At 42.7% G+C, this 25,706-nt stretch overlaps 2 protein-coding genes across 2 annotated transcripts; one reads left to right on the forward strand and one right to left on the reverse strand.

The window, feature by feature from the left end:
- Nucleotides 1-274: 274 nt before the first annotated feature.
- On the reverse strand, nucleotides 275-6,579 carry LOC140564861 (C-signal). Its single transcript, XM_072690535.1, has 3 exons — nucleotides 6,234-6,579; nucleotides 2,819-2,996; nucleotides 275-2,735 (listed from the first exon to the last, which is right to left on the reverse strand). Exons 1-3 carry the CDS (start codon nucleotides 6,555-6,557, stop codon nucleotides 2,449-2,451), a joined length of 789 nt encoding a protein of 262 aa, XP_072546636.1. The 5' UTR covers nucleotides 6,558-6,579; the 3' UTR covers nucleotides 275-2,448.
- Nucleotides 6,580-10,812: 4,233 nt separating this feature from the next.
- On the forward strand, nucleotides 10,813-16,039 carry htr7a (5-hydroxytryptamine (serotonin) receptor 7a). Its single transcript, XM_072689960.1, has 2 exons — nucleotides 10,813-11,602; nucleotides 13,326-16,039. The coding sequence occupies exons 1-2, from the start codon at nucleotides 10,998-11,000 to the stop codon at nucleotides 14,158-14,160; spliced, it is 1,440 nt and encodes a 479-aa protein (XP_072546061.1). The 5' UTR covers nucleotides 10,813-10,997; the 3' UTR covers nucleotides 14,161-16,039.
- Nucleotides 16,040-25,706: the final 9,667 nt, after the last annotated feature.

Below are 25,706 nucleotides of genomic sequence, written 5' to 3' on the forward strand. Positions count from 1 at the left end.
GTTTGGGGTTTGGGTTAACAATAGTTTGGGTTTGGAAATCTCCAAGAAGGTAGCGCTCCAAGAGTAGGGTTGGTGACCACTGCTTTTGAGAGTGACCTTCATGCACAGCTGGTTTACCACTAGGGGAAACACCCTCCACAATGACATGTGTGAGGGAAGAAACCTCAGAGAGTCAGTCAGAACTGTTTAGATGTGTGTAAAGGCATCTGTGCCTTCTGTGTTTTTGGTGGATGACAACAGAAAATGCATTGATATGTGGACAAGCACTGAGAACTTGTGGAACCAGTAAATATTTTATTAAAAAAATTGCACAATGTTTAATAAACACTTGAGTCTAGAGGCTTGTACCAGGTGTGCTTTTATCTGTATATAATTAAAACAGCATTTTACAGGCCAATTACTCAACTCCCGTTCACTTGAACTCCCCCAATCACTAGCAATGCCCCCAACGCTAGGAGAGTGAAGACTAGCACATGCGTCCTCCACCGCCACCACCTCTTTTCAAACTGCCACTGATGGAGCATGGCTAGGTAGCTCTCATACAACAGCTAACAGACGCCTGTGCTGACCAGCATCACACTTGAAGCAATGTGGAGTCATCCAGAGCCATCCAACCACCCCGAGGGGGGCAAGTATAGTTGTGCTCCTCTGGACTCCGGCTGCTGATGGCAAGCAGCAGGACGTGGGATTCGAACCATAGATCCTCGTGAGATCACAGTGGCGGCACTTTAGTCCCAATCAGAGCCTAAATTTAGACTTTTAGTCCCAATCAGAGCCTAAATTTAGACAAGATTTTGGGTGCCATGGACGTCTATTACTTGATAGCTACCTTAGCCTTGTGACTGTAGACACCAAACAGGTCATTGCCAACAGACAACCTTTGGGCCTGGGCCTGGGGGGTTGGAGGGGGGGTGGACATTTGATTTGAAGTATTCCTTTAATTTGTCTAAATAGTTAGCAGTACATTAAGGCTCAGCTTCCCAGACAGGGATATTAAGCCTGGGCCTGTCCTTTTAGTGCAGAATCTTCAATGAGCTGGCTGTTTTGTACAGGAGTAGGCTGGGAAACCAACCCTTCAATAGCTAATGCTATTCAGAGTGGGGAAACTGAATGTGTTGGTGGTTTAGTGTTTGGTTTAGTGTTTGGTTAGTGTGCTAGATCTGTCAGTACATTATGGCCATCTAGTGGATAGAAATGTAAATGAGACAGAAGCCATGTCCACTACAGGAGGCAAACCCTTGGCAAAAGAACTGCCTAGCAGTGGACTGGTATTATTCCACAGATTAAGAAAAAACACCACCAGCAACACCAGTATCAACCTGTCCAGTTAAGCTGTGTAATGACAGTATGGAGCATATGGGAGAATCTCATATAATTAGGTGAGGACCAACAGACTCTAGACACTCCCAGGTTGTAGGAGGGTGTTTTTTTAGGTAATGGCAGGAATAGACACAAACTGCAGCGAATAGCTCGGTATGAGTGGGTGGGGCAATTAAGAGCCAGTTAACATTGCCACCTCTTTGAGTAATCAAATTCTGCTTCTTAGAGCCCATGGCAGTCAGTGACCTTTACAAAAGGCCTCTGGACATGGACAAGGGTTCTTCAGGCGTTCTTTAGTAAAGGCAGTGGTTCTATAGAGAACCATCACAACTCCTAGACTTATATGAATGCTTAAATAGTCCTGTGACACTGCTTGCTGTAACCATTCATGGTTACCTATGGCACTGGTTCTAAACAGGATCCTCAGATGGTCCAGATCTTTAGCCCAAACCAAACTTGTAACACATAGAGCAGTAGTCTCAAACCCAGGCGTCTGGAGAGCCAGAGCCAACCCTGATCCAGCTAATTACCCCCTTCAGAAGCCCTTGATTGGCTAACCAGGGGGGTATCAGATTTGGGTGGGCTTGAAACCTGCAGGAAAGTAGCTAGCTCTCCAGGTAGAGGGTTGGAGACTACTGCTCTTGGGCCTCACCTTCATGCTCAACTGCTTTTTTTTTTTTTTTTAAACCACCATGGAAAACGCCCTCCTCCACAACAACACAGGAGAAAGCAGTAGAGCAGTGTTTCTCAAGCCTGGTCTTGGGGTCACCTTGCCATGCACATTGTAGTGCCTACCCTGCTCCCAAAACACCTAATCAGCTCATTACCAGCCCTTTCAGTGTTGCGGGGGTCTGCTAAAAAGTGCAGGGCAGGGTGCTTCCAGGACCAGGCTTGAGAAACACTGCTCTACTGCTTTCTCCTTCTTGTGCGTCACTGTGGAGGAGGGTGTTTTCCATGGAGAAAGGAAAGTGGCTGACAGCATTGAGGGAGGTTTCAGTGGCGGGACAGCGAGGTCACACAACAATCGCAACGCCCTGGCTATTCCATCATCCGCAGCTGGTCCTTCGAATGCACCTAAAAAACGCCCTAGCAGTTTCATGGTGTTCCCGTTCTCTTCCATTCAGCTGTTTACCAGGGAATCTCGGCGCCGTCCCAGGCATAGGCCTTCCCGGTTTTCTCCGTACTGAGGCTGTCTATGACCGTCATGAGGCACTGCACAGAATACTGCGTGCTGAACAGCTTGTGTTGGGGGACATTCTTGTGGTAGGGGCGAGAGAGGTCCGTATTCACAGTTCCTGGGTGCAGAGACACGCATACTATTTTGGGCCGACTGCGGCCCAGCTCTATGGACAGATTCCTGGTGGCCATGTTCAGAGCAGCTTTGGACATCCTGTAGCTGTACCAGCCTCCTAGAGCTAAAGACACAGACAAAAAGGTGACGAGTCAGAAGACTGGACCAAGTCAGATAAACGAGTCCATGTTTTATCTGATTACCTACCATTGTCTCCTATTGAGCCAACCCTAGCGCTCATGTTCACCAAGATGCCGCTGTGCTGCTTTGCTTTCTCCGCAGGCTGCTGACCGAATGCTCCGGTTCCCTTCTGCAGTAAGGGAGCAAAGTACTTTGCCATCAGCAGTGGGCCCACCGTGTTGGTGGCTAGTGTGGAGGCGATCCCCTGTAGTAGGACACAAGGACATTGTTCAGCCATCTACAGTCCTATATCCCTCAGTTCTCATGCCTCATGCCTTATACAGTATCTGTATCAGACAGTATCTGTAGAATTAGGCATTATGATAATTCATAGATAAATATAATAAAAGAATGAAATTGTGTCTATATGTCCTGTTTGTGGTCATATAGACACACACCTTTATTGGTTTGATAGTAGCTTATGGCTAAAAGCACACAGTCAGATAACCACATTTACATTTACGGCATTTAGCAGATGCTCTTATCCAGAGCGACTTACAAAAGTGCTTTGCTGTTTACCCAAGAAAAACCTCAGCTAGTTTGAAAAGGCTAAAAAGTCAAAGATCCTGTAAGTTTAGACTCTACTAAACACAAGTCAATAAGGAGACCACTCTGCTATTCGCCCAAGTACTCTCAGAAGAGGAGGGTCTTCAGTCTGGGTTTGAAGACAGCACTTTGGTGCCAGGACAGAAAAAAAGTCTGGACGCTTGTCTTCCGTGGATTTTGAGGGATGGCGGGTCGAGCCGAGCCGTACTTGAAGCTCGAAGGGCTCTTGGTGCGGATCGGCTTTTGACCATTGCCATCGAGTACGGAGGGGCTGGTCCTTTCTGGGCTTTGTAGGCCAGAGTCAACTGCAAATGACTCTGCAGTTAATTGTACTTTCCTGAGTATTTTAATTAATTTAATTAAATTGAATTAATACTACTTCAGGGCTGCAGATCCTTTCCTTCCTTGGAGTGAGATTCAGGGTGGTTCAGCCCTAAATGCTGGGGGTTTTAATTTTCCCGGTGTGTTTACAGTACTACTACAGTATTACCTCAAACTGCTGCAAACAACACAGTATTCACTCACATCTGCTCACTACTATGAGGGTCAGTTATTTGTTGTTGCTAATTAGTGAGTGGTGTTACAAACCAATGTGTGTGTGTGTGGGGGGGGGGGGGGGGTTGTCATAGCAATGACATAGCAATTTACTTAAAATGAAGAAAAAAAACAAGACCTGCTTATTTATTACTTTAATTATTAAGTGAATTGCAATTTCATTATTATGAGATACTTCGCAATATTCTGAGCAGTCATTGTTTTTAGATGCTAAGTGATTCATTTGAGGTGCTAAATCATTATTAATAGATGCTAAGTCATCTTTCTGAGATGCTAAGTTGAGATTGTGAAATGTAAATATGTAAATGTAAATCAGGTTAATTGCTATGCCATTACTTCGATATACCATCTAACTGATTTATAATGTAGAATTAATTTATAATTCATAATTAATCAAAATGTTGCGTTATATTTTTGTTATACTGTCTTGATACTTTTAGATGTTATACTATTTAGACCTTTATTTTGAGATGCTGTCATTATTTCAAGATGCTAAGTAATTATTTTGAGATACTGTCTTGATACTTTATTTTTAGATCCTCAATAATTATTAGGTGAGTTGCAATGCCATTGTTTTTGAGAGGCTGTCATTGAGATGCTATGCCATTATTTTGAGATGCTACGTAACTATTTTGAGAGACTATTTAATTATTTCAAGATATTATCTAATTGTTTCGAAAAGCTAAGTCTCATTACTTTGAGATGACATCATTATTTTTAAATGCTAAATAATTATGTTTTAATCAATTAGAGGCTGTTATTTTGAGATACTAAGTCGTTATATTTATTTTTTAAGAGGGCGGTGGTGGCTCAGCGGTTAGAGGTCCAGGTTATTGATGACAGGGTTGTGGGTTCGATACCCAGGCTCTGAAAGCTGCCACTGTTGGGCCCTTGAGCAAGGCCCTTCACCCTTCTCTGCTACCCAGGTGCTGGAGTTGGCTGCCCACCGCTCTGGGTGTGTGTGCTTGCTCACTATCCCTAGTTCACTACGTTATTTCAAGATGCCAAGTCATTGCTTTGAGATACTATCTCATAATTCTAAGATGCTAAGTCATTATTTTGAGATACTATCTCATAATTCTAAGATGCTAAGTCATTATTTTGAGATACTATCTTGCTGCTTTATTTTGAGATCCTGGATAATTCTGATTAGGTGAGTTACTGTTTTGAGCGGCTGTTATTTTGAGATGTTAAGTCATTGCTTTGAGATACTATCTCATTATTTCAAGATGCTAAGTCGTTATTTTGAGATACTGTCTTGATGCTTTATTTTTAGATCCTGGATAATTCTGATTAGACAAGTTACTGTTTTGAGAGGCTGTTATTTTGAGATGCCAAGTCATTATTACGAGAAACTCTCATTATTTTGAGATGCTAAGTCATTATTTTGAGATACTGTCTTGCTGCTTTATTTTTAGAACCTCGATAATTCTAATTAGACAAGTTACTGTTTGGAGAGGCTGTTATTTTGAGATGCCAAGTCATTATTACGAGAAACTCTCATTATTTTGAGATGCTGTCATTATTTTGAGATACTGTCTTGCTGCTTTATTTTTAGAACCTCGATAATTCTAATTAGACAAGATACTGTTTGGAGAGGCTGTTATTTTGAGATGTTAAGTCATTGCTTTGAGATACTAAGTCATTATTTTGAGATACTGTCTTGATACTTTATTTTGAGATCCTGGATAATTCTGATTAGGTGAGTTACTGTTTTGAGAGGCTGTTATTTTGAGATGCCAAGTCATTGCTTTGAGATACTCTCATTATTTCAAGATGCTAAGTCATTATTTTGAGATACTGTCATTATTTTGAGATGCTAAGTCATTATTTTGAGATGCCAAGTCATTATTACGAGATGCCAAGTCATTATTACGAGATGCCAAGTCATTATTACGAGATGCCAAGTCATTATTACGAGATACTATCTCATAATTCTAAGATGCTAAGTCATTATTTTGAGATACTGTCATTATTTTGAGATACTGTCTTGCTGTTTTATTTTTAGAACTTAGATCATTCTGATTAGGCGAGTTACTGTTTTGAGAGGCTGTTATTTTGAGATGATAAGTCATTGTTTTTGAGATACTATCTCGTTGTCATCAGAAGGGCTTTTTTCTTTTTTTAAACCAGAAGATCTCTCTCTAGAAACCACCACAGCACCGCTGAGGGGGACAGTAGACATGTTCACAGCTGATGTAGCGATGGTTCCCTTTTCTCCTCAGGTAGAAATGTCTCTTTAACATTGCTCAGACATCTTCAAGAAGTTGTCTTTCAGTTCAGTCGTCTGGGGACAACCCGGCTGTAGAACAACGACAACATGGAGGACAGTGTGTCTCACCTGAGCAGACACGTCCCGTAGGCTGGTTTCTCCTTTACCGGAGGGGTGAAGAACAGCAGAGGAGTTGATGAGTAAATCCACTCTGGGGAAGGTGGAGCTGACCCGCTCAGCGGCGCTGCGGACCTGCTCCTCACGGGTCACGTCCACTCTCAGCACGGTCAGTCTGCCCGGGTTCTCGGCGGCGAGGGCGGCTAAAGCTGAAGCTCTGTCCGGATCTCTACAGGTCGCGATCACCGCGGCAGAAGCTCTGTGCTGGAGGATGTGTCTGCAGAACTCCAGCCCAAGCCCCCTGCTAGCCCCCTGTATAAGCGCTACAGCGGCCATAACCACACACACACACACACACACACACCCCGCCTGGTATGAATGGGGGGTGTGACTGCCATCTAGTGGGGAAGGACACTTACACAACCGGGGTGTTTTGTAACAGGACTTTTTTGGATTTACTTATTATTATTATTATTATTATTGTTGTTGTTGTTATTATTATTATTGTAATAATAACAACAACAATAATAATAATTTTAAAATCGTTGCGAAACCCACGTGGATAAAAATACACTGACGAGTCAATCCTTGAAGGCTGGTACTAGACCTCACCACTGGGTGGCGCTAATGTCACTCCGCTCGGCCGTCTAAACACCAGACTCCTTATAATACAATTAATATCCAGAATGTTATGTATATTATTATAATATTCTAAATACACAGTTCAGCCAAAACATTACTACCACTGACCGGTGAGGTAAAATCCATTGATTATCTTCATCCACGAATGGTCAGACCTGTTGTGGTGGCACAAGGGGGATCTACCCAATATTAGACATGTGGTATTAATGTTATGGCTGATCGGTGTCCGTAATTACATTATACTGTTTGCCATTTTTTTTTTATTTATTGGTGTTTCCAAAAGACTTCAGACATTTAGGATGAGTCAAAACCCACATTTCGGTTTGTCATTTTTAATATTTTTAAGTATACTAAAGTAATTATTTCATTAAAAAGAGTGCATAAGATAAATGGTTAAAATAGCAAGTGATTTGAAATGATGTCTGAAGTTGGTGTATTTATACATACTGTATATATGAAGCAGAACCACATAATCATAATCATACACCTTACAGTCTGAAGTATGGCTATTAAAAATATCAGTCTCATAAAAACACACTCTATAGCCTATAGAACAATACTCTATAATGACATCATAGTTTATAAAACAATACTCTATAAAGGGCATCAGAGTCTATAGAATACTCTATAACAGCCTTATAGTTTATAGAACAATACTCTATTATGGCATCATAGTCTATAGAATACTCTATAAACAGCATCATAGTCTATAGAACAAAACTCTATAATGACATCATAGTCTATAGAACAAAACTCTATAATGACATCATACTCTGTAGAACAATACTCTATAATGACATCATAGTCTGTAGAACAATACTCTGTAATGACATCACAGTCTATAGAACAAAACTATAATGACATCATAGTCTATAGAACAATACTCTGTAATGACATCATAGTCTATAAAACAAAACTCTGTAATGACATCATAGTCTATAGAACAATACTCTATAATAGCATCATAGTCTCATAGTCTATAGAACAATACTCTATAATGGCACCATAGTCTCATAGTCTATAGAACAATACTCTATAATGGCATCATAGTCTATAGAACAAAACTCTGTAATGACATCATAGTCTATAGAACAATACTCTATAATGTCATCATAGTCTATAGAACAAAACTCTGTAATGACATCATAGTCTGTAAAACAAAACTCTGTAATGGCATCATAGTCTATAGAACAATACTCTATAATGACATCATAGTCTATAGAACAATACTCTATAATGGCATCACAGTCTATAGAATACTCTATAAACAGCTTTATAGTCTATAGAACAATACTCTATAATGGCATCACAGTCTATAGAATACTCTATAAACAGCTTTATAGTCTATAGAACTATACTCTATAATGGAATCATATTTGTTGTCAGTTTGTTACTGACTTTAGTTCCTCCCTCAGTAGATCAGATGGCTTTATTTAACGGTAGGTCATTTATGTATAGTGAGAATAATAACAGGCCAAGACAACTTCCTTGCGGGACAACCAGATTTACCTTCTTACTCTCTGACAGACTTCTATCTGAGAGCTAACTTTAAAACCATGCTATTAGAGTCGCACCCATCCCATAACACGCTAGCTTCTCTAACAACAGGTCATGATTCAGCACCAATGTCTAAAGGAACGTCTTTTCTTCCAGTTCTTTTAACCAGTCATCATTGATCTGAATGAATGCAGTGCACTTTTGCTTCCCTCCACAGTGTTGGGTTTATACCCAGCTTTATACTTCAATTAAAAATGGGTTGCTTTAGTTATGTGCACCAGATTTCTTTTCCTGCCCAATAAGCTATTTACTATAAGCTTTCCATTGTTAATTGAGACCTGATACCATTTTTATAATATTTCTTTTTCTCACTGAGTTTACATACATGACTTCTCAGTTTACAATATTTCTTCCAGTACGTTCCTCCAGTCGTTTTTTACAGCATCCCTTTTTGTCTTGTTTCTTTGGACTATCATGTTTTTATAATTCTTCATCCATTCATGGGGCTTTTAGATTTTTCACAGTGGCCTTTTTTAGGGGTGCAGGCTTATCAGACGTCATATGTCCAGGGCTGCATCTGGGTTCTTCTGTTTACACATATCAGTCCAACATACAGCTTTCACCTCCTCAGTGAATCTGTCTGGTATGACGTGTCTGTAAGATCGCCCGATCATCAGTTGTGCTGCTGCTTTTGGAACGTTGGTTTTCTTGTTATATCCACCAAGTTATAATCGCTACAACCAGCTGGTACTGAGATAGCATCAGAACATATGGGAGGGGGGCAGTCTATAGTATGAAGCAATATTCTATAAATAGCATCATAGATTAATATGAAAACCAATAAATATGAATCATTTTCATCATTAAAACGTGGTAATGTCCTACAACAACAACAACAATAATAATAATAACAACAATAATAATAATAATAACAATAATAATAATAATAACTACAACAAAACAATAATAACAACAACAACAATAATAATAACTACAACAAAAACAACAATAATAATAACTACAACAAAAACAATAATAATAACTACAACAAAAACAATAATAATAACAACTACAATAACAATAATAATAACTAAATAATAATAATAATAATTACAACAACAACCCTAATAACAACAATAATAATTACAACAATAACAACAACAATAATTACAATAACAACAATAACACCAATGACAACAATAACATAACAATAACAATAAATACAACAACAATAACAACAATTGCAATAACAACAATAATAATAACAATAATAACAACAATAACAATTATAATAACAACAATTATAATAACAATAATAACAACAACATTTAAAAACTAAAGCATTTAGGATCACTAGGACTGCGAGCCACTGCCCTATAGAGCAAGTAAGGCACCCCCCCGCTTTCATGTAGGTGGTGGTTCTCTCCGTTTCTCATGAATCCTCAGAGCGGTGTGCGTCTCCTCAGTGATTATAATTGACCTGTTAGAAACTTCTGATTGGTCTTGTCATGTTGCTCAAAGATCACCAAACATGACTCATGTGTGTAGGTTTGGTACGGGGTCTTTGTGACGGGGGTCTTTGTGACGGTGATGATGAGTGTACTGTACATCTGACAATACAGGACATTTACTGCTCCCAACCGGATGCAGCTTTTCCTTCTCCCCTGCCGTCCCGCCACCAACCTGGCCACGCTGGGGTGGTCCGATTCTCATTAACCAGGTCCAGAAGAACATTTCAAAAATGTGCTACAGGTGGCCTTTAAGGGGGCAGCCGTGGTCTTTACAGGGGGCAGCCGTGGTCTTTACAGGGGGCAGCTATGGCCTAAAGGTTGTTGGTTCAATGCCCTTAACAGGCAGGGAAAAAAGATGTGTGCACTGCCCTTGAGCAAGGCACCGCTCCCCCAAGCGCTGAGACGGGGGCCCACCTACTCTGTATCTGGTTACAGTGGCAGCTTCTGGGTTAGAACATCTACCAGGGTCTTTTTTTCTGGTGTGTTTCCGGAAGACCGACCGGTGAACTTTGGACAGGGTCATGGGCACCCAAGGCTGACTGAGGTCCATCCATAGGGGCCCCATCTCACAACTTACAGGATCTTGGTGCCAGAGAGCACAGGACGCAGGACCTTCAGAGGTCTTGTGGAGCTCATGCCTTGAGGACTCAGGGCTGTTTTGGGGCCTACTCAATATTGGGCAGGTGGGTTTAATGTTTTGGCTGATCGACTAGTGAAGACGTACCCTGAGGAGACCCCCACAGTGAGGGTGTTCGCTCTGAAATGTCCCCCTTTAACATCCACTGATTCTAAGGTTCTTCTGTGAGAACGTGAGAACCCTGTGGTTCTACCGATTTGGTACCGTGGTCATTGGGTGTGTTTCTAAGGGTATGAGGGTCATAAGTGACGTCACGGTAATGATATAAGGTACCCCGCTCACTTTCGCGCAGTGCTTCAGAACCCCCCTCTAGCCACATTACGCACGAGAAGGGCTCCTAATCCCGCCCTTTCTGCGCTCGAGCTCACTCTATATCCGTTACGCGGTAACCGGCCGCGCGTGAATGCGGTCGGTGGCGACAGAGGAGGAGGAGAGCGCGCGCGGCTGAGTGTCGGCGGTGAGGAGAAGAGAAGCGTGCGCGCGGCTTTCATGGTGCTCGGCGACGCCAACAGGACAGCGGGCTACGGAGAGAGCGCCCGCTCGCTCATGGCGGAGGCGCGCGCGCGGGAGTCCGGCGCGCACGCGGCGAGCGCGAGGATCGCGGAGGCACTGCTCCTGCCGAGGCTCTTGGGGTTCGCGCACGACGGCGGAGGGGAGCGCGTGCCCGCCGCGCACATGCCCGGTTCCGCGGCATCGGACATGCTGGGGCCCTCGGCCCTCGAGCCGAGCCTCGTGATGGCGGCGGCCAACCGCACGCGCTGCACCGAGCAGATCCTGAGTTACGGCGGCGCGGAGAAAGTGCTGATCGGGGCCGTGCTCACGGCGCTCACGCTCAGCACCATCTGCGGCAACGTGCTCGTGCTGGTCTCCGTGTGCTTCGTGAAGAAGCTGCGGCAGCCCTCCAATTACCTGATTGTGTCGCTCGCGCTCGCGGACCTGTCCGTGGCGCTCGCGGTCATGCCCTTCGTCAGCATCACGGACCTCATCGGCGGCCGCTGGATCTTCGGACAGTTCTTCTGCAACGTCTTCATCGCCATGGACGTGATGTGCTGCACGGCGTCCATCATGACGCTCTGCGTAATTAGCATCGACAGGTGAGGAAAGGCATCCAGACACTTTACATTTACAGTCTGACTCTCTGAAGTTTGTAAACACAGTTCAGTACTTTACATTTGTAAAATATCAGACACTTAACATTCAGAACTCACTAATCTTTTGCTTTGTCTACTACTAGACACAAGCCAGTACTTTACATTTACAGTCTGACTTTCTGAAGTTTGTAAACTTAGTATTTTACACCTGTAAAGTATTAGACATGTAACATTCAGTTCTGATTTTCTGAAGTCTGTAAACTATTAGACACAAGCCAATACTTTACATTTACAGTCTGACTTTCTGAAGTTTGTAAACGCAGTTCAGTACTTTACATTTGTAAAATATCAGACACTTAACATTCAGAACTCACTAATCTTTTGCTTTGTCAACTACTAGACACAAGCCGATACTTTACATTTACAGTCTGACTTTCTGAAGTTTGTAAACATAATATTTTACACCTGTAAAGTATTAGACATGTAACATTCAGTTCTGATTTTCTGAAGTCTGTAAACTATTAGACACAAGCCAATACTTTACATTTACAGTCTGACTTTCTGAAGTTTGTAAACTTAGTACTTTACAGCTGTAAAGTATTAGACATGTAACATTCAGTTCTAATTTTCTGAAGTCTGTAAACTATTAGACACAAGCCAATACTTTACATTTACAGTCTGACTTTCTGAAGTTTGTAAACATAGTATTTACACCTGTAAAGTATTAGACATAACATTCAGTTCTGATTTTCTAAAGTCTGTCAACTATTAGACGCAAGCCAATACTTTACATTTACAGTCTGACTTTCTGAAGTTTGTAAACATAGTATTTTACACATTATTAGACAAGTCAGTACTTTAACAGTGTCTGGTTTTCTGGTTTGTAAACACAGTACAGTACTTTACGGCTGTAAAATTGTAAACATGTAACATACAGATCTGTTCAAAACTTTACATTAACAGTCTATGATGTTCTAAAGCCTTACCTATATGAAACTCAATCTAGTACTTTACATCTGTAAAATTAAATATAAACCTAACTTTCAGTTCTTAAGACTTTCTCAGGTTATTGTTTTGACACATTAGAATATTATGTTCTAAAACCTGTAAACGCAATTCTGCAAACATTTAGATTTAAGCCATACCTTACATTCATGTTTTCAAACTTTACAACAGGAATCAGTACTTCTTACTCAGCTATCCCTGACTTTTCTTAAGTCTGCAGTACTTTACATTTACGTTTACATACATTTACATCTGACTTTACAAAGCCTGTAAACACAGTTCAGCACTTTACGTCTATAAACTGTTTAACACACCATTTAGTTTTTCAGATTTTCTGAAGCTGTAAACATTACAACACAAACTCAGCTCTTTACATTCAATTATCCCTGACGTTCTGAAATCTGTAAAGTTTTAGACATGGTCAGAACCTCACATGCTTTCTGACCTTCAGTGGTCTCTGACTCGGACACAAGCCACTACTTTACCTTCAGATTTCTTTTCATTCTTGAAGTCTTATTCTTGATGTAAAAACAATCAGTGCCGTAGGTGAGCAGATTACAGACATCTGAGGTGTTCTGAAGTCTGTAAAGTCTGGACATGACTAGGGCTGGCATACTAAGTATCAGGATTGACATTACGGTAACCAAACCATCAAAGATACGCAACTGTAAAGAACATCAGCTCAGTAGCTCTAAAACCTCCCTGCCATCTTTTCTTTCAGATACCTGGGTATCACCAGACCCTTGACATACCCTGTGCGGCAGAACGGCTGGTGCATGGCCAAAATGGTCCTCTCAGTTTGGCTGCTCTCTGCGTCCATCACCCTGCCGCCACTCTTTGGTTGGGCGCAGAACGTGAACGACGACAAGGTGTGCCTGATCAGCCAGGACTTCGGCTACACCATCTATTCCACAGCGGTGGCATTCTACATCCCCATGACCGTCATGCTGATCATGTACTACCGCATCTACCGGGCAGCCAAGCTGAGTGCGGCCAAGCACACCATCACAGGCTTCCCGCGGCCGGACAAGAGCAGGCGCGCCGAGGTCAACGAGGACGAGGAAGACCCCGGAGAGGGTGCCGAAGAGTCGACAGGTGTGGACTGTGTCACGGTAGCAATGAAGCTGCACAGGGAAGTGGAGGAGTGCGCCCGCCTGCCCAGACTTTTGCGGGGAATAGTCGGTGGTGCCTCTGACCGCAAGAGCATCTCCATCTTCAAGCGGGAACAGAAAGCAGCAGCAACTCTGGGGGTCGTAGTGGGGGCCTTCAGCTTCTGTTGGCTGCCCTTCTTCCTGCTGTCCACGGCCCGGCCCTTTGTGTGTGGGACGGAGTGCAGCTGTGTGCCGCTGTGGGTTGAGAGGACCCTGCTGTGGTTGGGCTACGCCAACTCGCTCATCAACCCCTTTATCTACGCCTTCTTCAACCGCGACCTGCGCACCACCTACCGCAGCCTCCTGAGTTGCCGCTACCGCAACATCAACCGCAGGCTATCAGCGGTCGGCATGCACGAGGCCCTCCGGCTGGTGGAGAGGCCCGAGACCACAGTGTCGGGGTGACCATGGCTTCCGAAACCAAAAAAACGCACGAAGCTGTGAAGCTCGAGCGGGAAAAATCGCTGAATGACTTCGGGAGGCCAGAGCTCGACAGGGCCCCTGGAGGACGGAAGGGTTTGAAGATCGACGTTTTCAACGAACATTATTGTGTTATTAAGGTTTTCTCTAGAGAAGGATGTCTAGCCTAACCTCTGACCTGTCTGAGCTGAGGCATGGAACTAATGAACTGGGATCTGACTTTTGGAAATGGGGATGCCTGACAAGGATTCTGAGCTCCAGGCGACATGAACCTGAAAAAATGTCTTGCTATGATAAAGAAAAGACTTGGAACTGCTTGAGGAACCTTGAGCTTCACCCTGATCAAACATCTTACAGTGTAAAATTAGCCTTAGGGACATTCACACAGAATGTAATGGTGGATGACTCCCATTATCTGGTCAATTGATGAACCAGTATTTGTAAAAATAGCCTGGCTAATTAGTCCCGAGAAAGTCCTGAGAAGTCCAGAAAAACAGACAGCAAAATCCTTGGCTTCAGATCTAAAGGCTTACTATTTCGAGAGCCTCTCTTGTGAGGAGATTGGCCATAATGGACTATTGATGTACTGTAGGAATCTTCTGGTGGGTGGGTCCCTTTGTAACCGTTTTAAAGACGGGTCGTCTTGACGTTTCGGGTTTTTCTATCTTAAAAATACAAAGTCATTGCAGACAGGTCTGTCCTTTCCCTGTGAAGCGTTTATTGAACCATGAATGACTCGTTTGTCAACTGCCAACGTTGGTTAGTTCAATGAGGGTGATTTATCCGTGCCCACGTTCAAAAAAAAAAAAAAAAGAGTCTGCAAGCACTTCCGAACTTCTTTCTTCTAAAGACAAAAGAGTCCACCAGGATGTCCCGTAACCCACACCTTCTGCAGCAGATAAAAGGCTTCAGAAAGGACAATGGACTCTTTTTGCAGGCCTGCTGTGGTCAGAGTTTAAAAGGGAATAAGAGGAATTTGATACAAGTTCTGCAATCAAATATCCCCCTGATGGAGCATGGTGGTAAACAGAGCTCACCTGCTCCTCGTATCAGCAATATTTGATCGGGCATTAAACAAATCGCATTTACCTTTATTAAACTTAAAAAGTTTGTGGACACCCCTTCTGACAAATGCATTCATCTACTTTGAGCTTCACCCATTGCTGACACAGATCCATGTAGAGAATATTACCAATAAAATAGGACTCACTGGAGCAGACGGACATGAACCTATTGGCACCATGTCCAATGCCAGGCAAGGCCTAGAGGGGCAGTGAGCTGTGGAGCAGTGGAACTGTGCTCTCTGGAGGAATGATGGTGGTGCTCCATCCAATTCTTTTGGGATGAGTTGGGGAGTTGGTGAGGTGGGGTGGGGTGGTGATCATCTTCTCTGGACAATAGATACAGTTACTCCAACAAAAGCAGTGTAAACTATTTTTAATACCCTTTTTAATTTCAGTAGAAACATGGAATGAGCAGGTGTCCCAATACTTTTGTCCATATCCTGTAGAATATAAGCCCTTTTGTTTATGGGTAGTTCATGCCGACACTTAAAATGTGTATGATTACGTATTTATTTTGTACAGGAAATCTATATATATATTTATACTGTAAAAATACCACGCATGATCTGGATACATGAAATGGTCCACGCGTTCCGTTCGTCAGGGTTCAGCCTACTGCCATTTTTCCCACCTCGCCATTGTATATGTTATGTAGTGTGTACTGAAATGACCCAAAAATAGGTCTGTATTTCTCCTAACCTAATGTATGTAACATTTCACAACAATGAAAGCTCCCGTTGCACAGTGCTACAGTGTTGTATTGCATTCCTCTCCAGCATTAAAAAAAAAGCGTCCATGTAGATGAGAGTCTTTCCTGTTTATTTTCCTCAAGCGAGCTATTTGAATAAATACATGCTGATGAATGCCGTGTTTTTGCATATCTGACAGATGCATATTTAGAGCAGAACCATACTTGGCAAATCACCATACTGAAGCCCAGAGACGTGTTCCAGCTTTTGCTTGGTAACTTGCAAACTACAGCTTTGGTCCAATTACCAGCCGCTCATGCGCCGAGACCTTCCTCGCAACTCGGCTGTATACAGCTCGGTCCTTGAAGAACATCAGAAAAATACCTACAGATTCAATACCCACAGGGAACATTCCTGACCTGCCTACACTCTCCAGACACTTTATAAGAAACCCCTACCTCGCCAGTGTGCAGTCAGAACACAGTGTGCATCACTGTTAAAAGTAAATGTTCCTTGAGGAACTTTTGAAGGTTCTTCAAGGAACCTTAAAGCACAAGGAAGGGTTCCTTAAAGCACCTTAAGAGGTTCCTCTACAGTTTCAAATATTAAAGGACCCCTAAAAGTTCTTTGAGGAACTTTGAGGAACTCGTAACAGTGTAGCTTATCTGCTGATGTGTCAGTCAGTTGCAAACCTAGTGTCAGTCAGTTGACCACTTTCCTTCATTTCCAGAAATCAACAAATTAAAAAACTGCATCTAGCTTCAAACCACTGAACTATGAAAGTTTGATATATGGAGGGTACATATCATAAACCTTGAACACTGCCTTCTCCTCACTGAAAAGAAAATCCGGCCTAACCAAAACAGGGCTGTAAAACAGGGCTAATTCCAAAAAGCCTAAAACTGCTACATAGCCCCCAGAATTAACATAAACCCAGCCCACTAGTGAAAGCCTTTCATAGCTAAATGCAACAGCTACTCATGTGGAAACATGGCCAAAAATGCTAAAAGCACTGCTCTAAGACAGGCTGATAGGAGGAAGCAACGCTATGGGCATCACTGCAAATCTGAAGAGTGCTAGGTGGATGATAGGCTAAAAGCTAACCCTACTGAACCCTTCGACTCTTTAACTCTTTAGCTAGCTAATCAAACACTGTGCTGAGAGGAACCAGAGACTTTGAAAGATTCAGGACTAATATTTACAACGCTCTTGTTACAGTGCTAAAAGCAGAGATAAGCTATGCTACCCTACATGGCTCCTGTGAGCCGTTGTGGTGCCGTACACCAGCTAATTAAAGCAGAGAATGGCACCGTCTTGGAAAAAGGTTGGAATTCGTCTGGATTAGTCCAGTTTCTGATCACAGAGGTGCTCTTTCTAGACGGTACAGTACTCTACTCCACCTAGCAGTGACACGGGTTTGTGAAAGAACCACAGCAGCAACACCACTACCATTCCACCAACCGAATCATATCTGGTGGAACCACCTGTGGTCAGAAACCAATCGACAGTTACTGGGGTAGACTGGGGACGACTTACAGTAATTGCTCTCAACAACAGCTAAGGCGCAGCCTGGAATTGCACCTACACCTATCGGTGCGCCTGTACGGCCGGTAGACTTCATAGAGTGGTAGGTAATACTTCTAATGAAGTGGCCAAGGAGTGTCATAGCAAGCCCATGAATACGATTAGGAAGCTTACATTTGATTACTGCTTCATGAGGCTGTATTGCTTTATGGAACACCTATCACCACATGACAAGATGATTACATTAAACAGCTTTGGGCTTCCTGTAGATGTCACACTTGGCAGGGCCAGTGATGATGCCCAGAAAAGGAGGTGGGGGGATGGGGTGGGGGTGTGGCGGCAGTGATTGAGCGAGAGGGTGGGAGCGCGAGGATGAAGTGGAAAGAGTGAAGGAAGTGTTCTCATTCTGTTCTGAATCACTTGTCATGACTCAAATCCAATTAGCCACCCATTCTATGAGCCCTTGCAGGAACGGGTGGCTAATTGCGTGTGAACGTGTGTGTGTGTGTGTGTGTGTGTATGTGTGTTTGTGTGGGATGGGATGTCCACCTGTGAACACAACCTGGCAAGCTGGCTAAGGTTCCATCAAAGCCATGTTCTCCTGAAAAGAGTGCAGCCGACACACGTCTCAGAAGTCTAATGCACACAAAAAGGAATTATTTTTGTCCACAGTGTTCCCAGATATACTTAGCTTAAAAGCCTGTGGAGCAGTGGAAGAGGGGCTGGAGGACTGTGAGCCTGAGACTGTGAATAATCTGCTCGGTTCCCTGCACTTCTATTTGCTCATACAAAGGAAAAGAGAGCAGAGCTGGGTGATTATCCAACTTTGCGATCCGTCTTTTCAGGCTGGTAGTCAAAAAGGACTTGCCCTTACCGCCCCTAAGTATTCTGATTTCATCAGTTTACCCAGAAAACCTAAGCCCACAGTCAAGTCTCTCCAATAGACTTCACATAACAGTCACTGCGTTGTCATGTCCGGCTAACGTTACTTCTGCCTGGGCCATTTAACAGAGCACTCCCTCAAAAGTCTTCACTGGGCTTCAGCACAGCCAACAGGGGGGCAGCTAAGTTTTCTTGAGCCGAGCAGGTAAGAAATGTAATTATTTTTTTTTAAGACTAGCTACTAAAACAGGCAGCTAGGCCATCACAATTGACCTTGCTCTCTCCAGGGTGGGTAGATGGCGCTCACTCCCAACATCGCTTAGATGCGGTGCTGGCCGTCCCTCCAAGCATCTTGACTGTGCATGCGTTGGAGGCGGCGCGGGGGGTATGGGGGTAAAGTACAAAAGGGTTGGGTAATTGGCAGGTGGAATTACAAATTCTCACCAGAAAAAAGGTCTCTTAATCCCCAAATCTTATGGACACTTTAACATCAGTTAGTTAACGGAGAAATCCTAACTGTTCATATGCTGGTAAGAAAGGCAAATCCAAACCACCATATGATGGTCAAGAACCAGCCTGAATTTTAAGCTGAGACAAAATTGGTGGTGCACTGTTCACCTGTGCAGTGTTGCTCGCATAAAACTACTCTTTGTGTACACTACAGAGCATCTAGAGAAGCCAGAGGAGTTTTGGAAACAAGTGCTGTGGACTGCTGAAGTCAAACTAGGACACTGGAGACTGAAGGATCAATAAAAACAATACACCAGCTACAGCCGTTTTGGAAAATAGCTTGAGAACCTGAGTACTGCAAAATCAATGCAGTTGAATTGGCACCTCCAAACAGAGGCCCCACGATACCACGTCACGCACTGGCTTGATTACACTTTCTTATGAGGTTTGGGTCTGCCAGCGAATCCTACGGTCCTTCAAAAGCCGCACGGCTGCTTTCTCCACCTCAGCACAAATGACGATGAAGGCCTGTTCACAGCGTTTGCTGAAGCAGTGTGTTCTTCAACAAGCTGTACATCATTACCATATGAGGAGTGTACAACGTACGAGCTCCAAGCACACCTTCTGCCAGCAGCCCACCTGCTGAGGGAGACGGAGAGAGAGAGAGAGATAAAGAGAGAGAGTGAGTGAGTGAGTGATGTGTGTTTGCACTTTCATCCCTTTCATCCCTGGAATGCTGCTTCTTTAAAGCTAATGCTAATATGCTTTACTTACAGTGCTGATCTGCAAGTTACGAGGCCAACGTTTCCCAAGAACCTCTCTCAAGCCCTCACTCTCCCTCTGTGTGCTATGTCCCATCTCCCACTCGCTCTCCCCTCATGCTGAGAAATCAGCTGTTCATGCATCTCAGGACTTCCTGACGGAGCAGCTTCATGTGATCACCCATCGAGGGGGAGAGGGGGAAGGTTCACCACAGTGTCGCTTGTAGAAACACTACATATCTTGGGATATAAGGATTAAAGAGGCCATTTTCCTTGGCATAGAAAATCATACATACCAACAGAGCTTATATGCCTCCGTTTATGCCTCCAAAATTTACATAAACCACAGGACGCCCTAGTCAAAACTGGTGAAACAGTAAAACACGAAGGCGGCTATGAAAGAAAGTGGTGTTGCTGCTACTGGACAGCAGCTCATCACCTCCAGACTCTGCGAGTTATGGAAACACAGGCTGCTACGTGAACTAGGCCTCGCAACCGCAGCTTTTCCTGTTCCGGTGTCCGCAGGCGGGCAGCTTGAACTGGGCATGTGACAAAGCGAAAGCCTGGGAAGCAAACAGAGATCCACGCTAGGCTAGAAGCTAACACTAGCTGAAGCTAGCCATCATCTGCTCCCTCAAAAGCAAAGTGGACGACCCCAGCTGAACCAAATTGCAGCAACGTCCACACAAGCCGCTGTCTACACCACTTGCTGCTTGGGCATTTTCAGGAGCGAGGGAGGGTCTGCAAACGTGTACTGGCTAGTTGGAGACAGCATGTTAGCTTGCAAGTTTATTTCAGAGGCTAGCTCTTCTTAGCTAGTTTCAACGCTGGTAACCACAAACCCCGAAAACCAGCTTGGGCTGACACCTGCTTCCAGGCTAAACCCTTTCTTGACAGGTCAGGACAAATCTGGGTATGCGAGCTGCAGCTCAAGGCTTAAAGCTAACCAGCTACAGTCTCCTCAGCTTGCAAACCGTAGATCACACTGAGAGGACACGATGAGAGGACAGCAACACTTTCAGTTAAGACTAAATAATTACAATGGAATAAATACAACGTAAAAACTATGCTATAATATGTGGGTTCCCTAAGCTGTCGCTGGCAACATGAATCAAACAAGCAAAATTGAGGCAAAATTAAAGAACAGGGTTGTATCTGAGCATTTTTTTCACTCCAAATAAAGTCACATACTATTTATACATCAAACAACAGCTAAAAATACTCAATAAAGGCCCTTTTGGACTCATTTCATACAAATAAACATGGAAATAAACTCCTGTATTTGTGGAGCTAATCTCCTTCTGCTGTATTTGAGCTATAGGGTTGATTAGCCAATAGATTTATTAAAATATAAAAGTGAATTCTGTCAAAATTCATAAATCCTAGTTAACCAGAACCTGTTTAGCTACATTAATCCACACTCTTTACTCTTTAGCCCATGTCCGGTTGTCCCTAGCGCTCTCCCACTGTCCTGATAAATAGCTGTTTCTAATGGAACGGTAGGCGGAAGGTGGCCTAAGCACATGTGCAGTGTACGGATGGTGGATCTGGTTGGTTTCATTATAATATTCCATTTAAATGACCAATAAGCCGTCATAAAGTAATAGGCAACGTGAAGTATTTGTTTATGGCTTGAAAACGGTCACTTAGCCCAAACAGTCCTAATTTGTTTTTTATCCAATTACCAGGCAGGTTGCAGCTATAATACATATTTATTACTGTCTTAGCCCACGCGCTCCTTCAAGAGCAGCATGTACACACTAATGAGTATACTTTATAAAAGGTACTGCCAAGAGCCATCTGGCCCTAGACCTAAAGTGTTCTCTCTGACTGTTTGCCTGCATCTAAAACTACTTTTCTGTTATTAATACAAAGAAAGATAATAATTAAGACTTTTTTGGTGAATTTTGTGAAAGAGTAGATCAGGTGTGAGGAAAAAACAAGACAAGTTAGCAGTGTTAAAGAATAGTTATGCGTACCAGCGTTTGAATTTGGCTTATTTGAAGGTCTTAATGATGTTCTTCTTTTTTTTTTGTCATGTCACAGTACTTTTTATTTTATGTGGCTAAATTAATTCTTACTATTTTTTTATCCAAAAAAAAAAAAAAAAAAAAAAGATTCATCAGTGGGCTTTTTTTTACAGTCTTAACTTTTGAAAATGAGCAATAATTTATTTATTTATTTAAGTGGCAGAAAATCCAGGTAATCCAGGGTTCAATAACTTCTACCTCCCTTTCCCCTTTTTTTCTATATTCTCTAGAGCTCTAATGATCTCTTACGGCCATATTTATTGGAAAACAGTGAACATTCGTTTTAGGAAGTTCACTTTCATTTCTAAACAGTTCGAAGATACTGATGTGAAACAGATATTAATATGTATTTAAAGTGCATCTTTTAGTAGCTGTTGAGTACTGTTAGAAAATCCATGACCTAGGGTCTTCTTTGTGTATTGAAAAAAAAGTGATAATTGGCATAGGTACATAGTACTGGGTACATAAATGATAGCTTCCAAGTGAAGCAGTGAGGCTATGATTGAAGTGTAGACTTTCATTGCATTAACCATCTAGCAATTATGTGAGGTGTTCTTGGAAGGACTTCTTCTTGAAAGGAGACTTGTGACCACCGTCTTTCAGTTGCAATAACGAAACATTTTTTTCCAATCAAAAGTTCAGTGTGGAGAGAGCCTGCCAATTCTCGGTGCCCCTCTGGTCCCTCTCAGGACAGAGGAACACCTCACATTTCATACCCTACTACAGGTCATGTGTTGTTGCACTATTTCCATATATAGGATGTCACTGTCTAACTCCACGAGGGCTGTAAATCAACCGTCACATACTATATTTGTTCTGTTCATGTATGGCTTTACCAAGTTAGGCCTGGGAATGGATCACATTCTCCTTTTTCAAGCTTAACCCATAGGCCTCCCCATATTATTCCTCAACTCTATACCATTCCTTCAGATCTATGAACACCCGCAGAGCCAGTGTATATACACTACATAAGGCTTTATGGCTTATTGTTCAATAATTTTGAGGAAAGCTACTACCAACAAAATGAACATTAAATATAATATTTCAGAAGACACATAAAGGTTCATTGGTTGTTTTGGATAGAAAATAAAGTGGAGTTTATTTGTGTCGTAGACATGGCAACCCCTGGCTACTACAAACAGTGCTGTAAATGTCTGTAAGTAACTTCTTTATTGTTTACATCTCAAAAATTTAATTATCTAAGACGTTTGAAACTTTTCAATTGAATTTCCTTTCCTTTTAATGTAAAGAAGTCCCATGTAATTTTGGACCAACTTAGCCACATAATCAGCCACAAAAAAAATTAATAGAGCACTAATATAATTTTAACAGTCCAGTTTTAACAACAGTAGGTTGCATAGTTGAAGTATACCTTGACTCTCAGCCCGCATCCGTAGCTTTTCCTACCCGGCTCTTACATAACAGTGTGCCTTCACTCCGGGAGGCTGCGCCGTGTGCTTTTTTTTGGGGGGTGGGGTGGGGGGGGGTGGTTCAAGAAGCACCTGAAGTGAACTCCCTGTTCTGGGCCGAGCCTCCGTTCTGGCACGCTGCCAGCTCCTAGAGATCCATGCCCTCAGCGGGAAAGAACGGTATGCAAAAACAAACAAGCTAGTGAGCAAACAACAACAACAACAACAAAATACACCGAGGTTCAAGTTGAATGTGCACCCGTCCCAGGGCATTCTGGGCAGCCGCCCCTGACCGCCCACTCCTTACTGAGAGGATGATTAAAGAGGGCTGGTCTCTCTCCAGACAGCCCATAATTCCACAGCATGGACACACACCGGGTGCCCCATAATCCCTCAGCGCAGACCTACTATACATGAATTCACATGAGACACACCTGCTCATTCTAACACATTCATACATGTTCTCACACACACACACACACACACACACACACACACGCTTGTGTGAACATATTGGGGATGCATATGTAGTCATGACCATACGTGAAGTCACACCTGCACACATGGACACATGCTCATATTCATTTATATTATACAGACATGTGAAAAAGTCAGGACACGCCATTAAAATACCATTAAAAACCTTTAATATATTTAAACATATGGTCATTTGATCTTCATTTAAACAATATTACGAAATAGAGGTAATGTAACTTAATTTATAAAACTAAAGAAATGTCATTAAAAATCTTACATTTATCTTTAAATAAATTGAATCATTAAATTTGTAAAATTTTAAATGAATAGAAATCAATTTTTTGTAAGGAAAAAGTTAGGACATCCCGTGTCTCAATAGCTGGTATTTCCCTATTTGGCTGAAATAACTGAGATATCTAAGATCTGAGATCAGCTGGTAAAAAGTTTCCCCCTGCCATTCCTTCATGCAGAATTCTTTCAGATGTGTGATGTCTGAGGTGTTTCTTGCACACATAGGTAGATTTGTTGGAATGTTTTGGGTCATTGTCATGTTACATGGTCCAGCTCAGCCATGGTCTTTGGCAGATAGTCTCATGTTTTCAAAACTCATGAAGTTCCTCAAGCACCTACTGATAAAGTATTCATAGTGAATTCTGTGATAGAGAACTGGCCAGGACCTGCTACTGCACCTCCATGCTTCACAGCTGATATGAGGTCTTTTGCTCTAATGTGAAAATGATAATCCAATCCAATCCAGCACTGACAATGCTGCTAACACTGGGAGAGTAAGGGCACATGTCTCCTCAGATACATGCAAAGCCAGCCTCCACCTCTTTTCCAACTGTCACAGATGCAGCATTGCTGGGCACCAGAGGAAAGCACCGGGTTCTTTAGCCCCACCGCACCAGCTAACAGGCAACACTGCCGGCTGATGGCAATATCAAGTGATTAAGGAAGAGAACGTCTAACCATCTAACCACCTGGAGAGAGCAAGGAAACTTGTGCTCTCTCTGACTCCGGCTGCTGATGGCAAAGCAGCATGGCTTGGCATTGGAACTTCTAGATGCTGCACTTTGACATGGCAGTTGTTTTAAATGTCCACCACTTGTAAACGGTTTAGCGGACAGTGAAACGACTGATTGCTAGTTGTTTTAAGATCTTTTGACTCATCTCTATCTTCTTTCTAGAGGCCTCGGAGAGCTGTTTGGATCTGGCCATAGTGATCTTCTTCACGACTCACTTCAACTTCAATCAAGATCAGACCAGACTAGATATCTGAGGTTTAAATAAGACTGCCCTCAGCAAGTAGGGATACATGTGGGGGGTGTTCTAACTTTTTCCTCACAAGAACATTGCATTTCTATTATTTTTTCACATGACTGTATTATCTTGGCTTGTTTCAAGGAGCTAGGAGCTGTTAGCACTTTGGACGTCTCAAAGAGTTAAAAGCAAACTTTTAAACAAAGGAGGCATGAATGGAGAGAGAGACTGTATGGACTAAAAGTGAAGAGGTGGGAAGGTGAGCAGAACTTCTCAGCAGGTGCATTTGCTCCAGAGATGCTGCTATTGTAAGGCGCACTTGCGTGTTTAGATGGTGGTCTCCATATAGTCCCCGCCGTGCCACAGGACTAACATAGAAGCAGCGTGATAGCAGAAACACTAACATTATTTAACTTCCATTAAGCTGTCAGAACCTCTAAAGCAATTTCGGCTTCGAAAAGCCTGGCCAACGTGCCAACGGCTTCCCATGGCCAGTAATAGCTTCTCTTCAAAGCTGAGCAGCGATGTCAGATCGCTTTGTACATAAAGGCATGGCATTGTTTGCACGTTCTGTTTGACAGTAGAGCGCAATCAACGACTGCCGAGCAGAAAGCAAAAACACTGCTTCATCTTTATTCATAAGGCAACGGCAACATCAGCCTGCACTCACACTCAGGTGGTTGTTTAGGGCCCTGTGAGAGAACCAGAGAGAGAAATTGCTGTGGGAAAAGCTTCTGTATGGTCAACGATGATTTTTCAATTGGGGCTATTTTTACCATCACAACTTTTGCTAAATAAAATGAGCAATAATTTCGTTTTAATAATGTCAAGGCAATATTTACATGCTTTAAAGCAACAGTATGTAAAATTTTTACCATAACAGAACAGCTTCAAAATCAGTGTGATGCTTAACTAACTTGTAATCGGGAGTATAGCATCCCTGTCATTGCTAATTTGGGCTCAGCACGCCAGAAACTACAGTATG

The sequence above is a fragment of the Salminus brasiliensis genome, chromosome 10 (assembly GCF_030463535.1).
Source record: "Salminus brasiliensis chromosome 10, fSalBra1.hap2, whole genome shotgun sequence".
NCBI lineage: Eukaryota > Metazoa > Chordata > Actinopteri > Characiformes > Bryconidae > Salminus > Salminus brasiliensis.